This window comes from Piliocolobus tephrosceles, chromosome 13 (genome assembly GCF_002776525.5).
Source record: "Piliocolobus tephrosceles isolate RC106 chromosome 13, ASM277652v3, whole genome shotgun sequence".
Taxonomy (NCBI): Eukaryota; Metazoa; Chordata; class Mammalia; order Primates; family Cercopithecidae; genus Piliocolobus; species Piliocolobus tephrosceles.
This window is the reverse complement of record NC_045446.1, coordinates 65,295,202-65,313,059: the sequence shown is the minus strand read 5'-3', so window position 1 is coordinate 65,313,059 and position 17,858 is coordinate 65,295,202. Positions and strand designations below refer to the sequence as shown.

The following is a 17,858-nucleotide window of genomic DNA, read 5'->3' as shown; positions in this document are numbered from 1 at the left end:
CAGGCAGAGAATCCCATAATCATGGCCATGGGAGAAACCTGAGCTGTCATTCATCATTCCCCATCTCTCTGCATCTGGCCTTCCTTCACCTTCTCAGACCTCCTTGGGGCAGGGGCTGTGGAATGTACCCCTCTTTTCCCCTGTAAAAATGCTCACATATTGCTCCAGAGACAGTGAGTCATTTAGAGATGGCCTTGAACCTGTCAGGGGCGACAGACTGTGTCTGATCTGCTATCCAGTCGATAGATAGAGACTCTGAGGCCAGAAACCTTCTCTGGGCCACATAATTCTTGTATTACATACTGCCATCTCCTGGATATCTTTAAAAACAGCATTTACTTCGAAGAGGGTATTTAGGGGACCCTGGAACCCTGAGCCTGGGAGGGGACGCCTGGTGAGATTTCAGAGTTAGCTCTGTCCTTCACTTTCTCCTCTTGCCCATTCTCTCGCCCTGCAGAAGATACACATCCCATGTCTGGGGGTCTGGACTTTCTGGAAGCCAGTTCAGCCTCATTGGGCCTTTGCTCCTAGTTTATTCAACTCCCCATTGGTGGCCCTCCTGAGCCAGGCCAACCAGCTTTACTGCAAGCAGACCCGGCCAAGGCAGCCTCAGGGAGGTGGAGGAACAATTCCTCCCACATCAATATTTATTGCCTGAGAGCTGCTGGAAGCAGATCATCATGTTCTTAGCCCTTGTTTCTTTTTAAAGAACCTCTCACCCCCTTCCCTCCCCACTCCCCATCCCCAATGTGCTGACAGAATGAATCCAGACAGCCAGACAGGTTCACAGCTGGGGAGCCAGGGTTTCAAAGCATCATAGAGACACAGCTCTTAAAATTTAAGTCTCTGAATCATAGCAGCTCCGACTCAAGGAATCGTGCATTCTCGGAATCCGAGGCACACAGGATATTGCTCCAGGAACCTAACCTCAGCATCTTACACAGCAGCACAGAATGCGGAAGTGGCTTGCTGCTCAAGGTCATATGGCTGGCATGTGACAGAGCCCAGTGCAGTCTCCCACCCCTAAACTTTGCTCCTGCCACCTACCCCACCCATGGCTCAACTGGCATTCTTCTCTGTCAAAATTTAGGACTCAATTTGGAGATCATCTGTAAGCAGCAATGTAGGCTCTCTCTCCTTCCTTTATGAACATCACCCCACCTCTAAGTTCTAGGAATTTCATCGTATCCAAACTTTGGCCTGAGCTAGGCAGAATCAGAAAGGCCCATCTGTGGTTTCAAACTGTCTTCTTCCCCTGAAATTGCTCACTCCCTGGCAGCTGCTTCCCCCTGCCTCTGAGACAGCTGTACCCAATCCCAACATCAGCCCAACTCATCACTGTCTTGGGGACATCCCACAACAGGGCAGCTATGTGTAGTCCCCAACCTGGGTAGCTCCCAGATGCACCTCTATCCCCTCACTGCCGATGCATGGCTTCCACCTGGCCCGGACCACCATCAGAGCTGTCTGATTTCTCTCCCTGCCTCCACCCTCTCCAAACATATTCAAATGCATCAACCTGCCACAGAAATGCTCTTGCAGCAAAAACATTCAACAGGATTTTTATAAATTGTCCCTTTGAAGTTAGAATTACTTAGCAACAAGTAAGTTACTTAATTTATGATTGTCTGTGATTTCTCAACAGCCACCTCCCGTACTTGGCAAAGAGGAAATCTAATGCACAAATTTTCAGAATGTAATGAAATTTGTATAAGTATTTTAAAAAATTAGTGAACTTGACATTACTGGCATGTAATTAAACTTTTAGGCCTGGCACAGTGGTTCACACCTGTAATCTCAGCACTTTGGGAGGCCGAGGTGGGCAGATCACCTGAGGTTAGGGGTTCGAGATCAGCCTGGCCAACATGGTGAAATGCCATCTCTACTAAAAATACAAAATTAGCCAGGCGTGGTGGCACACGCCTGTAATCCCAGCTATTTGGGAGGCTGAGGTGGGAGAATCACTTGAACCTGGGAGTTGGAGGTTGTGGTGAGCCAAGATCTAGCCTGGCCAATAGGGTAAGACTCCGTCTCAAAAAATAAAAATAAATAAATAAATAAACTTTAAAAATTGTTTCTATTTTGTCATTTTCTTTTTAATTTGAAGCCAATTTGTTGTTTTTCAGGCCTCGTGTTTTTGTGGGTACCTGGAAAACTTGGAAGTCCCTGGCCCAGAATACTCTGTTCTGCCTAGTGGCTCATGTGATCCTGTCCTCTCCTACCAGCTTTGCGACCCTGGGCAAATCCCTCCACTAGGCTGGGCCTCTGTGTCCTTTTCCGAGGAGAGACCCACCTGCCACAAGAGTGGAGAAGGGGGATTCTAGACATCCTGGAGCATCACACCGGTCGTGACTTGTCCGTGAGTCTGTGTCCTCCCTAGATTGTGCCCGCTGGAAGGGTGGAGGCTATGGTCTGACCTTCAGGTACAGCCTGGGCCCTGCACTCCGTGCATGTTTGTCCCCTTCACTGTCCCCGAAAGGGCCAGGTTAATTTCTATAGCCAAATCTTTCACGCAGGATATTTCTGTGCCTGGAATCTCTGATCCTCTCTCCTTTCTGTGCTTCCACACATCCTTCAAAGTCCAGCTGAAATCCCTCCTCTTCAGGGAAGTCTTCCCAGACTGTCCTACCCACTCTCCCAATTTTTAACATTCCTATGGCATGTTCAGAATTTACAAAAACTTTAAGTTATGAGCACAGAGGCCATACTGTAGTGGTTAGCATGAGGGGCATGGGCTCAGAGAGGTGCGGGTTCTCATCCCAGCACTGCCTTTGCTTGCTGGCTTTGTGATCTTGGGTAAGTCACTTTCCAACATTGGCTCTGGGTCTCCTCAGCTGTGGAGAGGGCAGGTGATATTCACTGTTCAAGGCTGTCAGAAAGATGTGGTGGAGCCCAGGCAGAAAGCATAGTGCCCAGTGGGGATGCAGTGTAATTTTTTTTTTTTTTTTTTTGGGACAGAGTCTTGCTCTGTCACCCAGGATGGAGTGCAGTGGCGTGATCTCGGCTCACTGCAACCTCCACCTCCTGGGTTCACGCGATTCTCCTGCCTCAGCCTCCCGAGTAGCTGGGACTACAGGTGCCCGCCACCGCAGCCGGCTAATTTTTTGTATTTTTAGTAGAGATGGGGTTTCACGATGTTAGCCAGGATGGTCTTGATCTCCTGTTCTTGTGATCTACCTGCCTCGGCCTCCAAGGTACTTGGATTACAGGCGTGAGCCACTGTGCCCAGCCGAAGTGTAATGTTACAAAGGAGAACAAGTGGGTGGGGCTTGAGCCTGGACCCAGACAGGTAACACCGAGGGAGCTTACCTTCCTGGCAGGTGAGTCTGTGACTGCTAAGACCTTTCGCCGAAACTGAAGCTCATGCTTTTCCTTGGGCATTTCCTTGGGGAAGAAGAAGTAGGGGATGGCAGCCAGGGCCACTGAGCCAGCAGCAATAAGGAAACCCAGCCACCAGGCACCCACCCATCGGGGGTCCTTTATGGTCAGGCTGATACCACCTGGAAGAGAACAGCATGGTGACGTTAGCGTCAGGATGATAGGCTGTCACTTCTAAGCCACCATCCTGGGACTGGCCTCTGAGACAAGAGGTGGCCCAGGCTGGGAGTCAGGAGACCTGAGTTCCAGTCTGCTCTGCCAGGTGTGTCCTGTGTGACCCTGGGCAAGTCCTTGGCCCTTTCCGAGTCTTGGCTTCTTCAACTACTGAGGCAAGTAGTGCAGCGGTCAAGGCCATGGACTCCGAGGTGAACTGCTGGGTCTGAATGCCATTACTAACTCATAACCTTGGGCAAGCTATGTAACCTCTTTGTGCCTCAGTTTTTGTCCTTTGTGAAATATAGATATTAGTAGCTTCCAAATCATAGAATTGTTGTGAAAATTAAAGAAATTAATAGATGTGAAGCACTTAGAAGAGTGTGTGCCATAGAGGCACCTGCCCATCCTCCTCTTCCTCCTTCTCATTACTATTGTGATTATTCTTCTCAAATGAATGGTTAGGATTACTGTTGTGTTTCTCAGACCTGTGTTATCCCCAGGGATGTTTGTCAAAAATTGCCTTACTGAGGACCCACTTAGAATGACCACAGAGTGGGGTGGGAAGGTGATCAAGGAACCCATACCTTTAACAACTTCCCCGGATGATTTTGATCCCTACCTAGGTTTAATTAGAACTAGATTATCCCAGATGTGCCTCCTGGCTGGAACACACAAAGCTCCTGTCATACTTCTTAATCCCAAGGCTGAGTTGCGTACATTCTCCTTCAATTTCCACAGCATCCGAAAATGCTTCATAAAAATACAAATGAGCTGGGTGCAGTGACTCAGGCCTGTAATCCCAGCACTCTGGGAGGCTGAGGTGGAAGGATCATTAGAGGCCAGGAGTTCGTGATCACCCTGAGCAACATAGTGAGGCCCTGTCTCTACAAATAGCTTAAAAAGTTAGCCAGATGTGACGGTGCACACCTGTAGTCTCAGCTACTTGAGAGCCTGAGGTGGGAAGATTGCTTGATCCCAGGCATCCAAGGCTGCAGTAAGCTAGGATTGTGCCACTGCATGAGGGGCAGAGTGAGGCCCTGTCTCAAAAATAAGAAAAACCAAATGCTCCTTGATATAACAACCCCACATGCAGAGCTGGTTCCCCTCGTGCTTGATCCTAAGTTCCTCCCAGGCAGGGACCAGAGGACTCAGTTGGCACTTAGCAAATGTACCTGTAACGCTGGGGATGGTTTTGGCTTTTGCACTGATTAGACTTAATTCTCTCCTTACTTTTTAATCTCCCCTGCCTCCATGTCAGGCTAGTGAGAACTCACACATGCACCTCTCCAACCCTCTGCTTCTCTCATATCAGTCTGTGCCTGCAGCTGGCATGATCTGCCTACCCTGTGAAATCCCCCATGGAGAAGAGAGTTTTGAGGTGGCAGGTTGGTCCACAGAAATGTCACATCTGCCTGTGGAGATGCCCCGTCTGCCTGGACAATGTCAACAGTCAGAATACATACCCCCTTGCATGGAGCTGAGGTGTGTCAGGGAAATCTAGGGAACCCCTGGCTCCCAGGACTTTTCCTTCAGGGGAGGGAGAGGTTGCAGCCAGAGCCCACACTCTGGACCCAGCCTTCCAGAAGGAAAGCGGGCGGGGCAGGGCTGTCCCTAGTGGCTGCTGTTCAGAGCTGTGTAGACCTGTCCTGGCAGCAGGCACTTGTGGGCAAAAGCTGGGGAACAAGAAGCAGTGTCTGCATGTTCATTCAGACACACACATATTACCTGAGGCTCCGAGGACCTGGCGGAAAGTCTGCAGGTGAGAATGGCAGGAGGCAGGAGGCACATCTGGAGCTGCTTGGTTTGATGAGTTAGGAGCTGGGATGCCACAGTGACACGCTCTAACAGGAGTACCCTACTGCTCTCCAAGGACTCCAGAGCCCCGGAACCCCCAACCCCCCTCCCTCCTGGCCAATTTCTGACCAAGCGTCAGTCCTACTCCTTGGCCCACTCTGACCACTGCCTGAACCAGAGACTACTGTTTCCCAAATGGTGCCCCTGGCAGTTTCCTAGGCTCTGAGCTGGTCAGAACTAGAAGGATTCTTAGAGGTCACAGTAAATGCCCCATCTGAGAGAGGCCCAGGGTAATACTTTGAGTCACCAAGTTCTGCTCCAAAAGTTCTCTCCAGTGTGCACTGTCTTTTCTGTTTAACTCAAGTCTTGTTTCCCCCTAAAGACGGAGGTTCCCTATAGGTCAAAAGAGTATGCTCTTTCACCTGCCCCACAGCATGTGTGAGCAGGGGGCTGAGGGCCTGGGGAAGGTGGGGTATGGAACAAGGCGAAGACTCCTAGTAATAGTAGTGACAGCAGCCACGGTTCCTCATCTGATGGCACTTTGCAGTTTACCTCCACCATCTCACTGGACTCCAATCGCAACTTTAGGAGACAGACATGACAGAGATTTTCTCACAGATGAGAAAACTGAGGTTCGAGAGGCTAAGAGGCTTGCCCAAGGTCAGTGGTGCTGTTAGGATTTGAACCGAGGTTCCCTGGCTCAGTGTCTCCTATGAGTAGCAGTCAGTTAGCTAGGGTCTAGCAAACGTGTGCTCCTGAGGCTCACCTTCTGGCATCTGGTTAATGTCCACATAAAGGCGCAGCATGAGGCTGCCCAGCCCAAAGGCCAGGCCTGGCCCCATCATGGTCACTGCAAACAGGATCCCTACAACACAAAGCCTGGGTTAGGATCCTCTGGCCCTGGCTTCCCTCCGCAGACCAGTGCCTGCCCAGTCTGTGATGGGCAAGAACACTCTGTCTCCCCTGGTCAGGGATGGGGAAGTCTCCAGGGCTTCCCTGGACCTTTCCTGGCCAGATGGGGCAGGGGGCAGGGACTCCACCTCCAGCCCCAACCCTGGGTCTCTCTTCCTCTCTTCCTCCTAGCTGAGCCTGGCCTGACCATCAGAGGCCAAGGGATGAGATCGGTCCTCACCAAGGTAGAGGGGCGAGTTGCTGTTGTGGGCAAAGTCATCGATGTAGGAGATGCCAAAGGGCTGAATGGGCACCCCACCCACGCCCAGCAGAGTCTGTGCCACGAACATGATCCCCACCACACTCAGATGCCGGGTTTCTGTGTAGCTCGAGCAGTTGCCGTTGGAGTGGGTCCGGGCTGGGGCTGAGGTTGTGGGCAGGCACAGGGAAGCCTTGAAGTCCTGTGGCATATCCTCTGAGAGACGACAATGAAAAAATATTACAACAATAGCTAAGACTTAAATAGCACTTACCCCGGGGGAAGGTACTCTTCTAAGTGCTGTGTATAAAAATAATTCAAGCCCCACAGCAAACCTCGAGGGGGAGTGCCCTCATTACGCCTGTTTCACAGGTGAGGAAACTGATGCTTAGACAGCACCTAGTAAGGGGACAGGGCCAGGATTGGAATCCAGGGGGTCTGGCTTTAGGGTCCATGCTCTTAAACTGCCCTATACCACCTTTCTGAGCAGAGGCATTTGCAAGGGCCACAGCAACGGCGGCCCCTGCGTGGGGCGGGGCGGTCAAAGGGGGTGCAGTTTGAACTGGGGCCAGAAGAATAAACACAATTTACCAGAAAAAGAGGGAGGGGAGGGGTGTTTTAGGGAGAGGTCACAGTACAGGTAAAACCCAGAGACTTGACAGGGCACCGTGCCAGGAGAATGAGAAGTTCAGAATGGCTAGATCACAAAGTGTGAGGGCAAGGCCAGGGTTGAAATCACGGTGAAGCAGGGTGGGGCAGCTGGGGCTGGATTGTGGAGGGCCCTGGGGCCCTTGGCGTTCACTTTGGGGGAGGGTTCAGTGTCAGCTTGGGACACAGATGCAGTGTACAGAAAAGAATTTCTTAATTTAGTACCTGACATTTGTTCCCTGGAGCTCACCAATATTTGGTGAGCAAACTCGAGGAGACCCTCACACTATTATTATCCCAAATGTGGTGGTAGAAGCCGCCTTCTCTCTGTGGCCCTCCATTTACGGAGCTGAGACTCTGAGCTGTGTCAACTCAGCCAGGAGAGCCACTTCCTTGGGCTGCAAAGAGCCATGTGAACCAAGGTCAAGAACCTGAAAGAAGCCTTCCATGGAGGCTGCCTGGGACTTGCTGTGTGACTTGACAGAGGCCCTTACTCGCTCTGGGCCTTGGTTTCTTCATCTTTCACATGAAAGAAAGAACAAAGTTTGCCCAGGTGCTGTGGCTCATGCCTGTAATCCCAGCACTTTGGGAGGCCGAGCAGGGGGAATCACTTGAGGTCAGGAGTTTGAGACCAGGCTGGCCAACATGGAGAAACCCCATCACTACTAAAATATAAAAATTAGCCAGGTGTGGTGCCACATGCCTGTAATCCCAGCTACTCAGGAGGCTGAGGCAGGAGAATTGTTTGAACCTGGGAGTGGAGGTTGCAGTGAGCCAAGTTTGCACCACCGCACTCCATCCTGGGCGACAGAGTGAGCTTCCATCTCAAAAGAAAAAGAAAAAAAGAAGAAAGTTCTCCAGATAAGGAATTCAGAAGTGGAAGAATTCAGCAGTTCAGAGCAGCAGCTAAGGTAGCGCTACCTGGGTGTGTCCTTGGGGCAGTTCCTCCCCTCTCTGAGCCTTGGTTTCCTCACTTGTGAGGAAGTAATGATAATCCCTGCCTTCTGGGGTCGTGAACGTTAAGGGTGGTGGATAGTGAGCGTGCCCAGGCATGGGGCCTATTAGACGTTAGATGTGACAATTATTAGAGAGGTTATGTCTGCCTTCCCCATCCCTGTGTCCCCAGTGCCCCGTAGAGGGCCTGGCACAGAACACAACTTCATCAGTATTGGATGAAGAATGAGTGAATGGAATAACCTGGAGTGTCAGAACAGGAGGGGCGTTTGGAGATCCCTGAGTCTCTCCCATTCTTTGGGTTGATGTAAAGATGGAGGCTCAGACAGGAGAAGGGATTTGCTTGAGGATTCAGGGGACCTATTGCAGACGGAGGTTGTATGGTAGTGAGGATGAAGAACATGTGTGTCCTTGCACAGAAGAACCTCTGTAAAGTGAAAATTCTGTACAAAGAAATGTGAGGAAGTATTGTTTTTTGGTATTCCAAGCAGTTCTCTTGACAAGTTTCCATGCAGGCCTAGAGAACCACTCCGCATTCTTCACGCACGTGCTGGGCTTTCCCATTTCCCTGCCTCTGCACCCATGCCCTCCCCTGCCACCTTCTCTCTAAGCTGCAGCTCAAGTGCCACCTCCTCTAACCCCTCCAGTTCCCTCCAGTTGCCAGGGTCCTTCCCTTATTCAGGACTCTAATGGCCTCCTCTGGTCACCTCCCAAGGTGCCTGGCTCTATACCTTGTGGCAGAGTTGCCCGTGTTCATGCCAACCCTGCACCCCACTGGGTCATGTCTGCTTCATCTTCTCTCCCCTATCCCTGTCCTCTGGTCTGGTACAGAGTGGGACTTTAGAGGCATGAGCTGGTGGGAAGGTGAGGGAGGAAGGCTGTTCTCTGACAGTCTTCCTCCCCTAGGAAGGCTTCCTCCATGCCAGGCTGGAGTGTGGGCTCCCCCCGGCCCCGTGCTTCCCTCGTCACACAACTGTTTTTTGTTTTTTCTGTCTCCTCTCCCAGGCTGGGAGTTCCCTAGAGTAAAAAGAACTGATTCCCCTGAGAGGTTCAGGCACGAAGTAGGCAGCATTAAGAGTTTGTTGGGTGTTCCACTGGATGGATGAATAGATAAATAGATGGATGAGTAGGTGGATGGATCGATGGGTGGATAGATATGGATGAATGGATAGATGGACAGATGGGTGAGTGGGTGGGTGGGTGAGTGGGTAGGAGAGGGAAGGAATAAAGTGAGGGCTCAGGTTGTTAGGGTCATTCTCTAAGAGACAGGCATCCCTTTGTCAAGTAGGGCCTCAACAAAATCCCACTGGGCTGAACATGGCTTCACCATTCCTGTCCAGAATTCTTTCATTTTTAAAATTTGTTCATTCACTCATTCTTTCTTTCTTTTCCCAATGTCTTTTATGAGGATTAAATGCATGACTACACATTAAGTGCTTAGAGCAGTGTCTGGTGCATAGTGAGTAGTGTAGGACACTATTATTACTACACAGGCAATTCCTGAGGGTCTACTGCATGCCAGGCCCTCAAAGTAGGCTGCGCTGTAAATTCACCCCCACTTAAAAAAACCCACAGTGACATACAGGCAGGCCCTCACCCCTCTGCACTGGGGCTGGGGCCTGGGGAGCTGGGTGGGGTGGGGGACTAACAGCTGTCCTGGGGTGCTAGGGTGTATCCTGCCCAATGAAGGCCTGTGGGTGGGCCCCAGCGCAAAGCAATGCAGAGGCTCATGTCCCATTCCTGCCCAGCCCTGCTGCTCTTACCGGGGCTGGTGTTGTCGTAGCGGTATGGCTCTGAGATGAAGTGCGGGAGAGTCATGAGCAGGCCCGCCAGGGCCACAAGGATAGCCCCATAGCCAATCATTCGTGGTCGGTGCACCCGGCTGCCAAAATAGCTCACAAACACAATCAAGGCTGTGTTCCCCACCTGCAAAGGGACCAGGTGACCCATTAAGGTGGAACAGTGCCCAGGGCTGGGGGCCTGCACCATCCTTATCTCTATCTCCAACTTCAGTATGCCCATCTGAATAACGGACTGAATAAAAATCATCTGGGTCCCTCTCCTGGGTCCCCCTCAGAAGGGCCGCACTGCCCCCTTAGAGGAGAGAAATGAGGGCAGAGCGGAGAAATCTAGGAGTTCAATTCCATTCTGAACACAGATTGGACTCCACGTTAAAACATGGGGAGGATGGGCCATCAAATGAAGGGATTTCGAGTTTCAGGAATGTCGTAAACAAAGTCTAAAGCCAGGTCAAGGCTTGGATTTTTCTTTTTTTTTTTTTTTAGACAGAGTTTTGCTCTTATTGCCCTGGCCGGAGGGCAATGGTGCAACCTCGGCTCACTGCAACCTCCTTCTTCCGGGTTTGAGCAATTATCCTGCCTCAGCCACCCAAATAACTGAGATTACAGGCATGTGCCACCATGCTTGGCTAATATTTGCATTTTTAGTAGGTACGGGGTTTCACAGTGTTGACCAGGCAGATCTTGAACTCCTGACCTCAAGTGATTCACCCACCTCGGCCTCCCAAAGTGCTGGGATTACAGGTGTGAGCCACCGTGCCTGGCCTATGGCTTGACATTTTGAGCCTTAGGATCACAATCCTAGGATGTGAGTTCAGGAGGGGACTTCAGAGCTTGCAGGGCAGGGACAGTCTCTGCACCATGAGCAGGGAGCGCATTAACTCTGCTGCTTATTGGTTGGTGACGGTGGGTGAGTCCCAGACCCTCCTCGCTGGGGGAGTGGGGCAGTGTCAGCGGGGGAGCCAGGGAATGGCTGACCCTGGAAAGTACAGCTATACTCCATAGTGGCCGTATCCATAGATAGGCCCTGAGGCTCAGAGACGGGGGAGTGACTTGCCCAAGCTCCCAGAGCAGGGTAAGGACTTTCCCCTCCCACCTCTGACGCAGGTGCTGAAGAGGATCCGGGGACGCTGCAGCTGGACGGCCTTGAGTTGTGAGGAATATGACACAGTGAGGAATGTGACACATTACCCAGGGGGAGAATTTCATGGGAATCTGCACGGGGGACGGGGAGAAAGACAACTTTCTTCAGGGTAAAAACATCTGGGAGGGGAAGGACTGAAGGACTGGGACACAGCTGGACTCTGATCTCCAAATCCACCCAAAGCAGCTCATCTGCTCCTCCCTGCTTGGCTGCGGGCCCCACAGGCTTGTGAATCCCCAGGCAGTTCTAAGGACAGACACCCTGCGCCTTGGTATCCCTCCCTCAACCACCCTAAGGCCCAGAGGTTCTGCTCTTGATGCAGTTTAAGCCTCTCTCACTACCGTTGAGTGGCTTTCTTTGATTCCTTCCTGGGACAGGCAATAACTGGGTGCCTGAAAAGGTAAAGGATGCAAAAGGGGACTGGGTGGATATGGGGACCCTGGCTAGCTCTGAAATATCCCTGGACCTGACACAGTAGAGGTTCCCAAGGGGAGACAATTAAGTCCAGGTCCTAGAAGACAGCTGCAAACGCTCCGAGGTTTCAGGCAGGCGCTGGGACAGGGGTTGCCTGAGGGCACTGGGAGGGGAAGGCCTTAAGGTGGGGTAGTGAGAGGGAAGGTTGGTGGAAGGTGCAGTGCAAGTCTCCCTCAGTGTCCACCCCTGTGGCTGGGTGAGGCCTGTACCTCGTTGAAGGAGACCAGCAGCCCCGACGTCTGGCTGGAGAGGCCGAAGCGCTTTTCCACTGTGGAGATGGAGCTCTTAAGGTAGCCGGAGATCATGAGCTGCGCCAGCTGCAGCAGACTGTGGCACAGGACGAACAGCTGTAGGGGGACCGGGAGGCAGGCAGATGTGGGCAGTGCAGGGGGAGACAAAGAGAGGGAAGGAGGCAGAGAGAGCAGCAAGGAACAGAGATGGGGGAACAGAGAGCGGGAGAGTGACCAACAGCAGAGAGACAGAGAGAGACCAAAGGAGACAGGCAGAGGAGGACGGAGGGGAGAGAAAGACAGGAAGGGAAGAAAGGCCAGAGGAGGTAGGGGGCAGAGAGAGATGGTGATTGGTGTAGCTCACAGCTTCTCATACAGGACTAAAAACTAGAAAAGCCATCCTGAGTACACTCCAGGGACCTGGGGGCTGTTGAAGAGCCATAAGACCAAGAGTAGGGTCTTCCCATGGCCAGGAATGGTGGGAGCCCCTTTGACTCTCAGAGCCCCCCTTGGCTGGGCTGGACTTTCGTCCCAGTTCCACCATCCTGCCCCTTTCTCAGGGAAGCTATCCCAGATTCACCCAGATCCTTCTCTATCCCACACCCACTAGTCCTCTCCCAGAGTGGCACTGTGAGGCCACCTGCACACACTGAACGCTACCCCAAACATCCCAGCCCGCCTGGAGTCTCCTCCTGAAAAACTCTAAGAGAATTCCTAAGAGAAGAAAAACTTCAAATGATTAAAAAATAGAGTATTTATGACAAAGCTTAATATATTCACTCTGTTCTGAGTCTCAGTTTCCTCATCTGTACAATGAGGACAACAGCCTGAGTTCCCAGGAATATTGTGAGAACTAAATAAGATCATGTGTGAGGGCACCCGGCACAGGGCCTGGCACCCAGTGGGCTCCAGTGGACGTTGGAGGTTCACAGCTGCCCTTGGTGGAGCCAGGACTCCCAGTATCCACACAGGTTCAGGATCCCCAGGGTACTTCTCTATTTCTCAGGGAAAGTGGAAAACAAGGGGTGCCTCATCCTGTACTCCTCCAAGAGCACCCCTTTCCTCCCTGGGAGGAGCGAACACATACTGGCCACCTTCCATGTGCCCGAAACCCAGCTGAGTGCTTTTGTAGATCATCTCTTTGATCCTCACAGCCACCCATTGTATAGATGAGGAAACTGAGGCTCAGAGAAAGTCTTCCTTGGCATTACACAGCCAGTACGTGGCAGAGCCTGCTCTTCTAGACTCATAGTCCCCTGCCAGGCCCTGAGAGGTACCTTGATGTTATGGAACACACTTGGCCGCATGTCCTGAGGGTCTGGGCTGGCTTTGCCTCCAGGTGTGTTTTCTGCGCCCATCGTGGCCTTGGTTTCCTTGTCTGGTACCTGGGGTCCCTCACCTGCTGGCCCTGAGGGACAGAAAACCAGGGAAGGAGAATAGATAGAATCCCAGAGAATGGCCCTGACCTGATCAGGTAGCCCTAGACCTCAGAACCAAGGTCTTTCAGGAGGAAGGGTTCTTAGTGGTTGATGAGAATCCGAGAATCAAATCACCTTCAGCCTTCCTCATTCTTAGGTCACAGTTCTGGAAGGGACTTTCCTAAAAGGGTGTGCGTCCCTGTGCCCCTACTGACCCAATGCCTACTGGGTACCTATTTCACACCTCACTCTGCTCCCAGCAAAACTTCCCTTCTGGGGAGAAGCTGCTGACTTCCCCACACAGCAAAACTGCAGGCAGTGGCCCCCGCAGGAGGGTGAGCCATGCACATTCTCAGCCTGCCTTGAGTTGTGAGACAGCCTGTGCTCTTGGAGACTGAGTCTGGGCCTGGGACTGTTTGGTTCAGTCTAGGATCAGAGGTCTGGAGCCAGGGGCAGGGTCAAGGCTAGGTCCATAGTCAGGGAATAAAGGCTTTTCTGCGGTGTATTGCGGAATAGATTCCAACTGCGGAGTAGATTCCAACCTCTGCACAGGGAACCCCTGTGCATGTCATCACAGAGCTAACCAGCCAGTCCCCACATCACACCATCAGACCATGTTGCTGGTCAGGGCGGAAAGGGCCCCCGAGCTCATCTCATTTAACACCCTTGTGGACAGAGGCCCATGGGGTGATAACTGAGGACACAGAGCTGTCTTGGACACTCGGCCTCCTTTACGCATGTTGGTTTTCCTCACATGGTAACTATGGTAACCCTCAGTATCTCACTCACTGCAATGAGAGGAAAGTTCAACCCCTTCAGAAGCATCTCCCAGGGTCTCCTGAGCTCACTCTCAGTGGGGAGCCCGGAAGTCCAAACTTCAGACTCCACCCCTTCATTTAGACTGAAACCACCTGCTCTTCCTGGCAGCCCTGGTCTCCCCGGCCTTCCTCCCCTCCTGCGGCTCCACTTCCTGCCGGAAGCCTCCATTGTTTTATGTCCCTCTCACCACAGGCAGGAGTTTCCTCTCACTCAGCATGCTCTTTCTGGAGCCTGAAAATTGACCTCAGGATTCCTCTGACCTGGGGGACTCTCACTGTGTCTCCAGGGCTGAAAGACAAACTCAGGGAGGGGGCTACAGAGGCCCTGAACCACCACAGGTGAAGTTTTTGTGCTCCTCTTACAGGGTACCTGGGAGCCTGAGGATTTTAAAAATTGAGATGTAATTTAGAGTCATAAAATCCACCCTTTTAAAAGTGCACAATCCAGTGGGTTTTAGTATATTTACAAAGCTGTACAACTATCTCCACTATCTAATTCCAGAATATTTTCATTCCCTCATAAGAAGTCCCGTACCCATCTGTAGTCACCCTCCATTCCTCCCTCTTCCCTGGCACTCATCTACTTTTTGTCTCTATGAATTTGCCTATATTCTGAACATTTCATATAAATAAAATCACACAATATGTGGCCTTTTGTGACTGGCTTCTTTCACTTAGCATAATGTTTTCAAGTTTCAGGTATTAGAAACATTCATGTACAAATTTTTATGCAGATATACATTTTCAATTCTCTTGGGTGTATACCTAGGAGCAGAATTGCTGGGTCATACGTTCATATAAAATAATTCTGTGTTTAACTATGTGAGGAACTGCCAAACCATTTTCCACAGTGGCAACACCATTTTACACTCCCTCCAGCAATGTTCCAATTTCTCTACATCTTTGCTAGTACTTTTATTGTCTGTCTTTTCAATTATAACCATCTTCATAGGGGACAGGTGGTATCTCAGTGTGGTTTTGGTTTGCATTTCCCTAATGACTAATGATGTTGAGAATCTTTTCGTGTGCCTACTGCCACTTGTATATCTTGCTTTGGAGAAACGTCCATACAAACAGGTTGAGGAATTTGGCTGAGGAAATGGAAGTGCGTGTGGCTAGGGAGGAGTCCCTCTTGGGGGCATAAACACTCAGAGGAAGCAAGGAACTGTTGAAACAAAACTGACACCTGACAGGAGGAGATGGGAAATTGGCCTAGGGAAGAGGAGTGTCGTGGGACACTCAGTGGGAGTCACTGTAAAGGCAAGGAGGAAGTAAGGCAGTTCAAAGCAAAGGCTCCCAGAGGAGGTGGAGGGGACCATTTCTGAGCCTCAGCTCCTCTCACTGGCAGCAGTGGGTTACCTGCTGTAGTCTGGGCTCTGTGCCACAGGCTTTCTGTGCACTGGCCCATGAACCCTCTCCACAGCTCTGTCCCTTTGGTGTCTTATTATCTCTATGCTTCTGATAACGACACCTAGGCTCAGAGGAACTAGCTTTGCTGGTTAGTATTGGTCCCAGGACTCAAGTCCGGGTAGGTGTTAAACTCAATGTCACTCAATGCTCCTTGTACAAATCTGACAAGGGGAAGAAGCACAGTGCTTTTCTCTGTCTTGGCCCAACCAAACCTAGCCAGATCACTTCATAGGTAGCAGTGCCAGTCCACCAAGGGGCCAAGCCAACCAGATGAGAGAGTGGGAGCTGAGGCTGGGAGCAGAAGCCCCTGACCTGGAGCCCCAGCTCTGAAGGAAACCCAAGGAATGGATGGGGCAGAGGGGTGGAAGGCCTGTGGGCTGGCTCAGAACATGAGGCCCCCCGCTCCAGGCCAGACCCTGGATCCTCCATTTAGCTTCCTGGGTATACTGGAGACATTCTTGCTGTGCCCCAGCCTGTCTAACCCCAGTTCCAGCCCCACAGCCTCTCACCTGCCCACTCATGGAACCTGCTCACCTGCCTCAGGTGAGCTCCCACTCCAGCCTCACCTCTGGCTCTCCCTGAAGGTTCAATCCCGGCCTCTTGTGTCAAGACTCAGAGCCTTCCTGGGATTACTTTATTATTTAGAGATATGGCTGTTTGTGGAGGGCAAAGTCCACAGCCTGTGCCTCTGGGCAGGGGAGGGAAGCACTGGCTACGTTCCTCCTGGCTCTGAGAGGTGCACGAGTCATGTATTTGGGGGGTCAGTCGGTCACTGAATGGGGCTTGTCAGACAGGCTGTCCACCCCCTCCAAGCCTTTCCTGTGGGCTGGGGTCTCTACTGATGCCCTGACAGCAAACCTTTGCCTCCCTGACTCAGGGCAGAACTCCCCTTGGAAGGATGGTCAAGTCCAGGGCTGCATGTCCTCCTGTTGAAGGGCACTGAGGCCCTGCCCTGTTCTGTGGGGCCTTTGTCAGGGGCCACCCCTGACAGGAGGAGGGGACGGCCATGGGACTGAACCTGGGCTGGGCTGGCAGTCGCCTGTGAGAATGAGGGGACCTGGGGCAGTGAGACAAGCCCTAGATTAAAAAACCCAGTCTCTCTCTCTCCCAGGTGGGCAGCTAAGTTTTGGGATCCCACGTAGGCCAGGTGGCTCCAGGGGCTAGGGACCCACAGTGGGTCTGTGTGCCTGACTGTCAATCGGTCACTTGGCTGATCACTCGTGCAGGCACACCGTGTCCACCTGCTGGTAAGCCAGCCAGCCAGCGGGCCACTGTCTTTCAGGAGAGCTGTCCGTTTAGACCGTCAGTCAGCCACCTGCCTGCAGCTCCTCATAAGACAGTCAGACAGGTTCCTGAAAGTCTGTCAGCCACAAACTTCATTTCCCATGTGTCTGGTCAGTCGGAGACTCCCCCTTCAAGGCTGCCCTTCATGTGTAGAGTCAGCATTCTCCACACCACCTGAGTCTGGGTAATGAGGAGCAGGGTTTCAGAGACCAGCCTGACTGCAAGGACCACCTTCCTTTACCTGTTCTCCACAGGAAAGGCCCGGGATTCTGCTTCCTTTGGCTGCCTCCCAGCTACAAAGGGCAGATCTCAGGGAAATGTGAGGCTTAGAATAGGCTTTAAGGCCTCAGACCTGGGTTGGAATCCCAGCTGTGCTACAAGCCCATTGTGTGAGCCTGGGCACATCCTTTGAGCTTTCTGAGCCTCAGTTTCCCCATTTGTAAGGTGAAGATAACAGTATTTACTGATGGAATTCAGGACACACTATTCCCCAAATATGGCACCTTGGCCACATTTGAGAAAACAGTAGAAGCAGGTCCTAAAACTTAGGACAGTCACACCACTCTGACCTTCTCCCGCCTTTCACCCTGAAACAGGTCATAAGATCCTCATTTGAGAGTTACTCTCTTTCTACCTGGAGAAAAGAAACAGCCTTAACTTTGAAGACGCAAGGACACAGAGAAGAATCTGAACAAACAGGCCTTGCTAGATTTCCCCAAGTTTATCACCATTAGCACACACCCTCTTTGTGCAATACTTCTCCACAACTATATACTTCTTCATCAAACTTGGCATAAAAAGTCACAAGTTTTTGACATTTTAGGCTAGATGATTAAAAAACAATAAACCAGCATGGACAACATGGTGAAGCCTCATCTCTACTACAAACGCAAAAGATTAGCCAGGTGTGGTGGTGCATGCCTGTAATCCCAGCTACTCGGGAGGCTGAGGCAAGAGGATCACTTGAGCCGAGGAGGCAGAGGTTGCAGTAAGCCAAGATCATGCCACTGCACTCCAGCCTGGGCAACAGGGTGAGACCCTGTCTCAAAAAATAAATAATTAAATTAAATTAAATTAAAAATAATAAAAACTAAAAAATTTAAGAATACGCGGGTTTTCCCATTTCTTTGGGTCTTCATTTCTGAAGGCCCCCGTGTCATGGAAAACTTACATTAAATAAATTTGGGCCAGGTGCAGTGGC

At 51.4% G+C, this 17,858-nt stretch overlaps 1 protein-coding gene across 2 annotated transcripts in view; it reads right to left on the bottom strand.

Moving 5' to 3' along the window:
- SLCO2B1 (solute carrier organic anion transporter family member 2B1) overlaps nt 1-13,131 on the bottom strand; it is a 43,395-nt gene extending 30,264 nt beyond the window's left edge. For both annotated transcript variants that reach the window (XM_026447479.2, XM_026447480.1), the window contains exons 1-6: nt 13,005-13,131; nt 11,707-11,844; nt 9,844-10,006; nt 6,461-6,694; nt 6,095-6,193; nt 3,310-3,500 (exon numbers count right to left, since the gene is read on the bottom strand). In XM_026447479.2, coding sequence (XP_026303264.1) covers nt 3,310-3,500; nt 6,095-6,193; nt 6,461-6,694; nt 9,844-10,006; nt 11,707-11,844; nt 13,005-13,085 — 906 coding nt within the window. In that variant the 5' untranslated portion in view covers nt 13,086-13,131. The remainder of the gene's footprint in view (nt 1-3,309; nt 3,501-6,094; nt 6,194-6,460; nt 6,695-9,843; nt 10,007-11,706; nt 11,845-13,004) is intronic.
- Nucleotides 13,132-17,858: the final 4,727 nt, after the last annotated feature.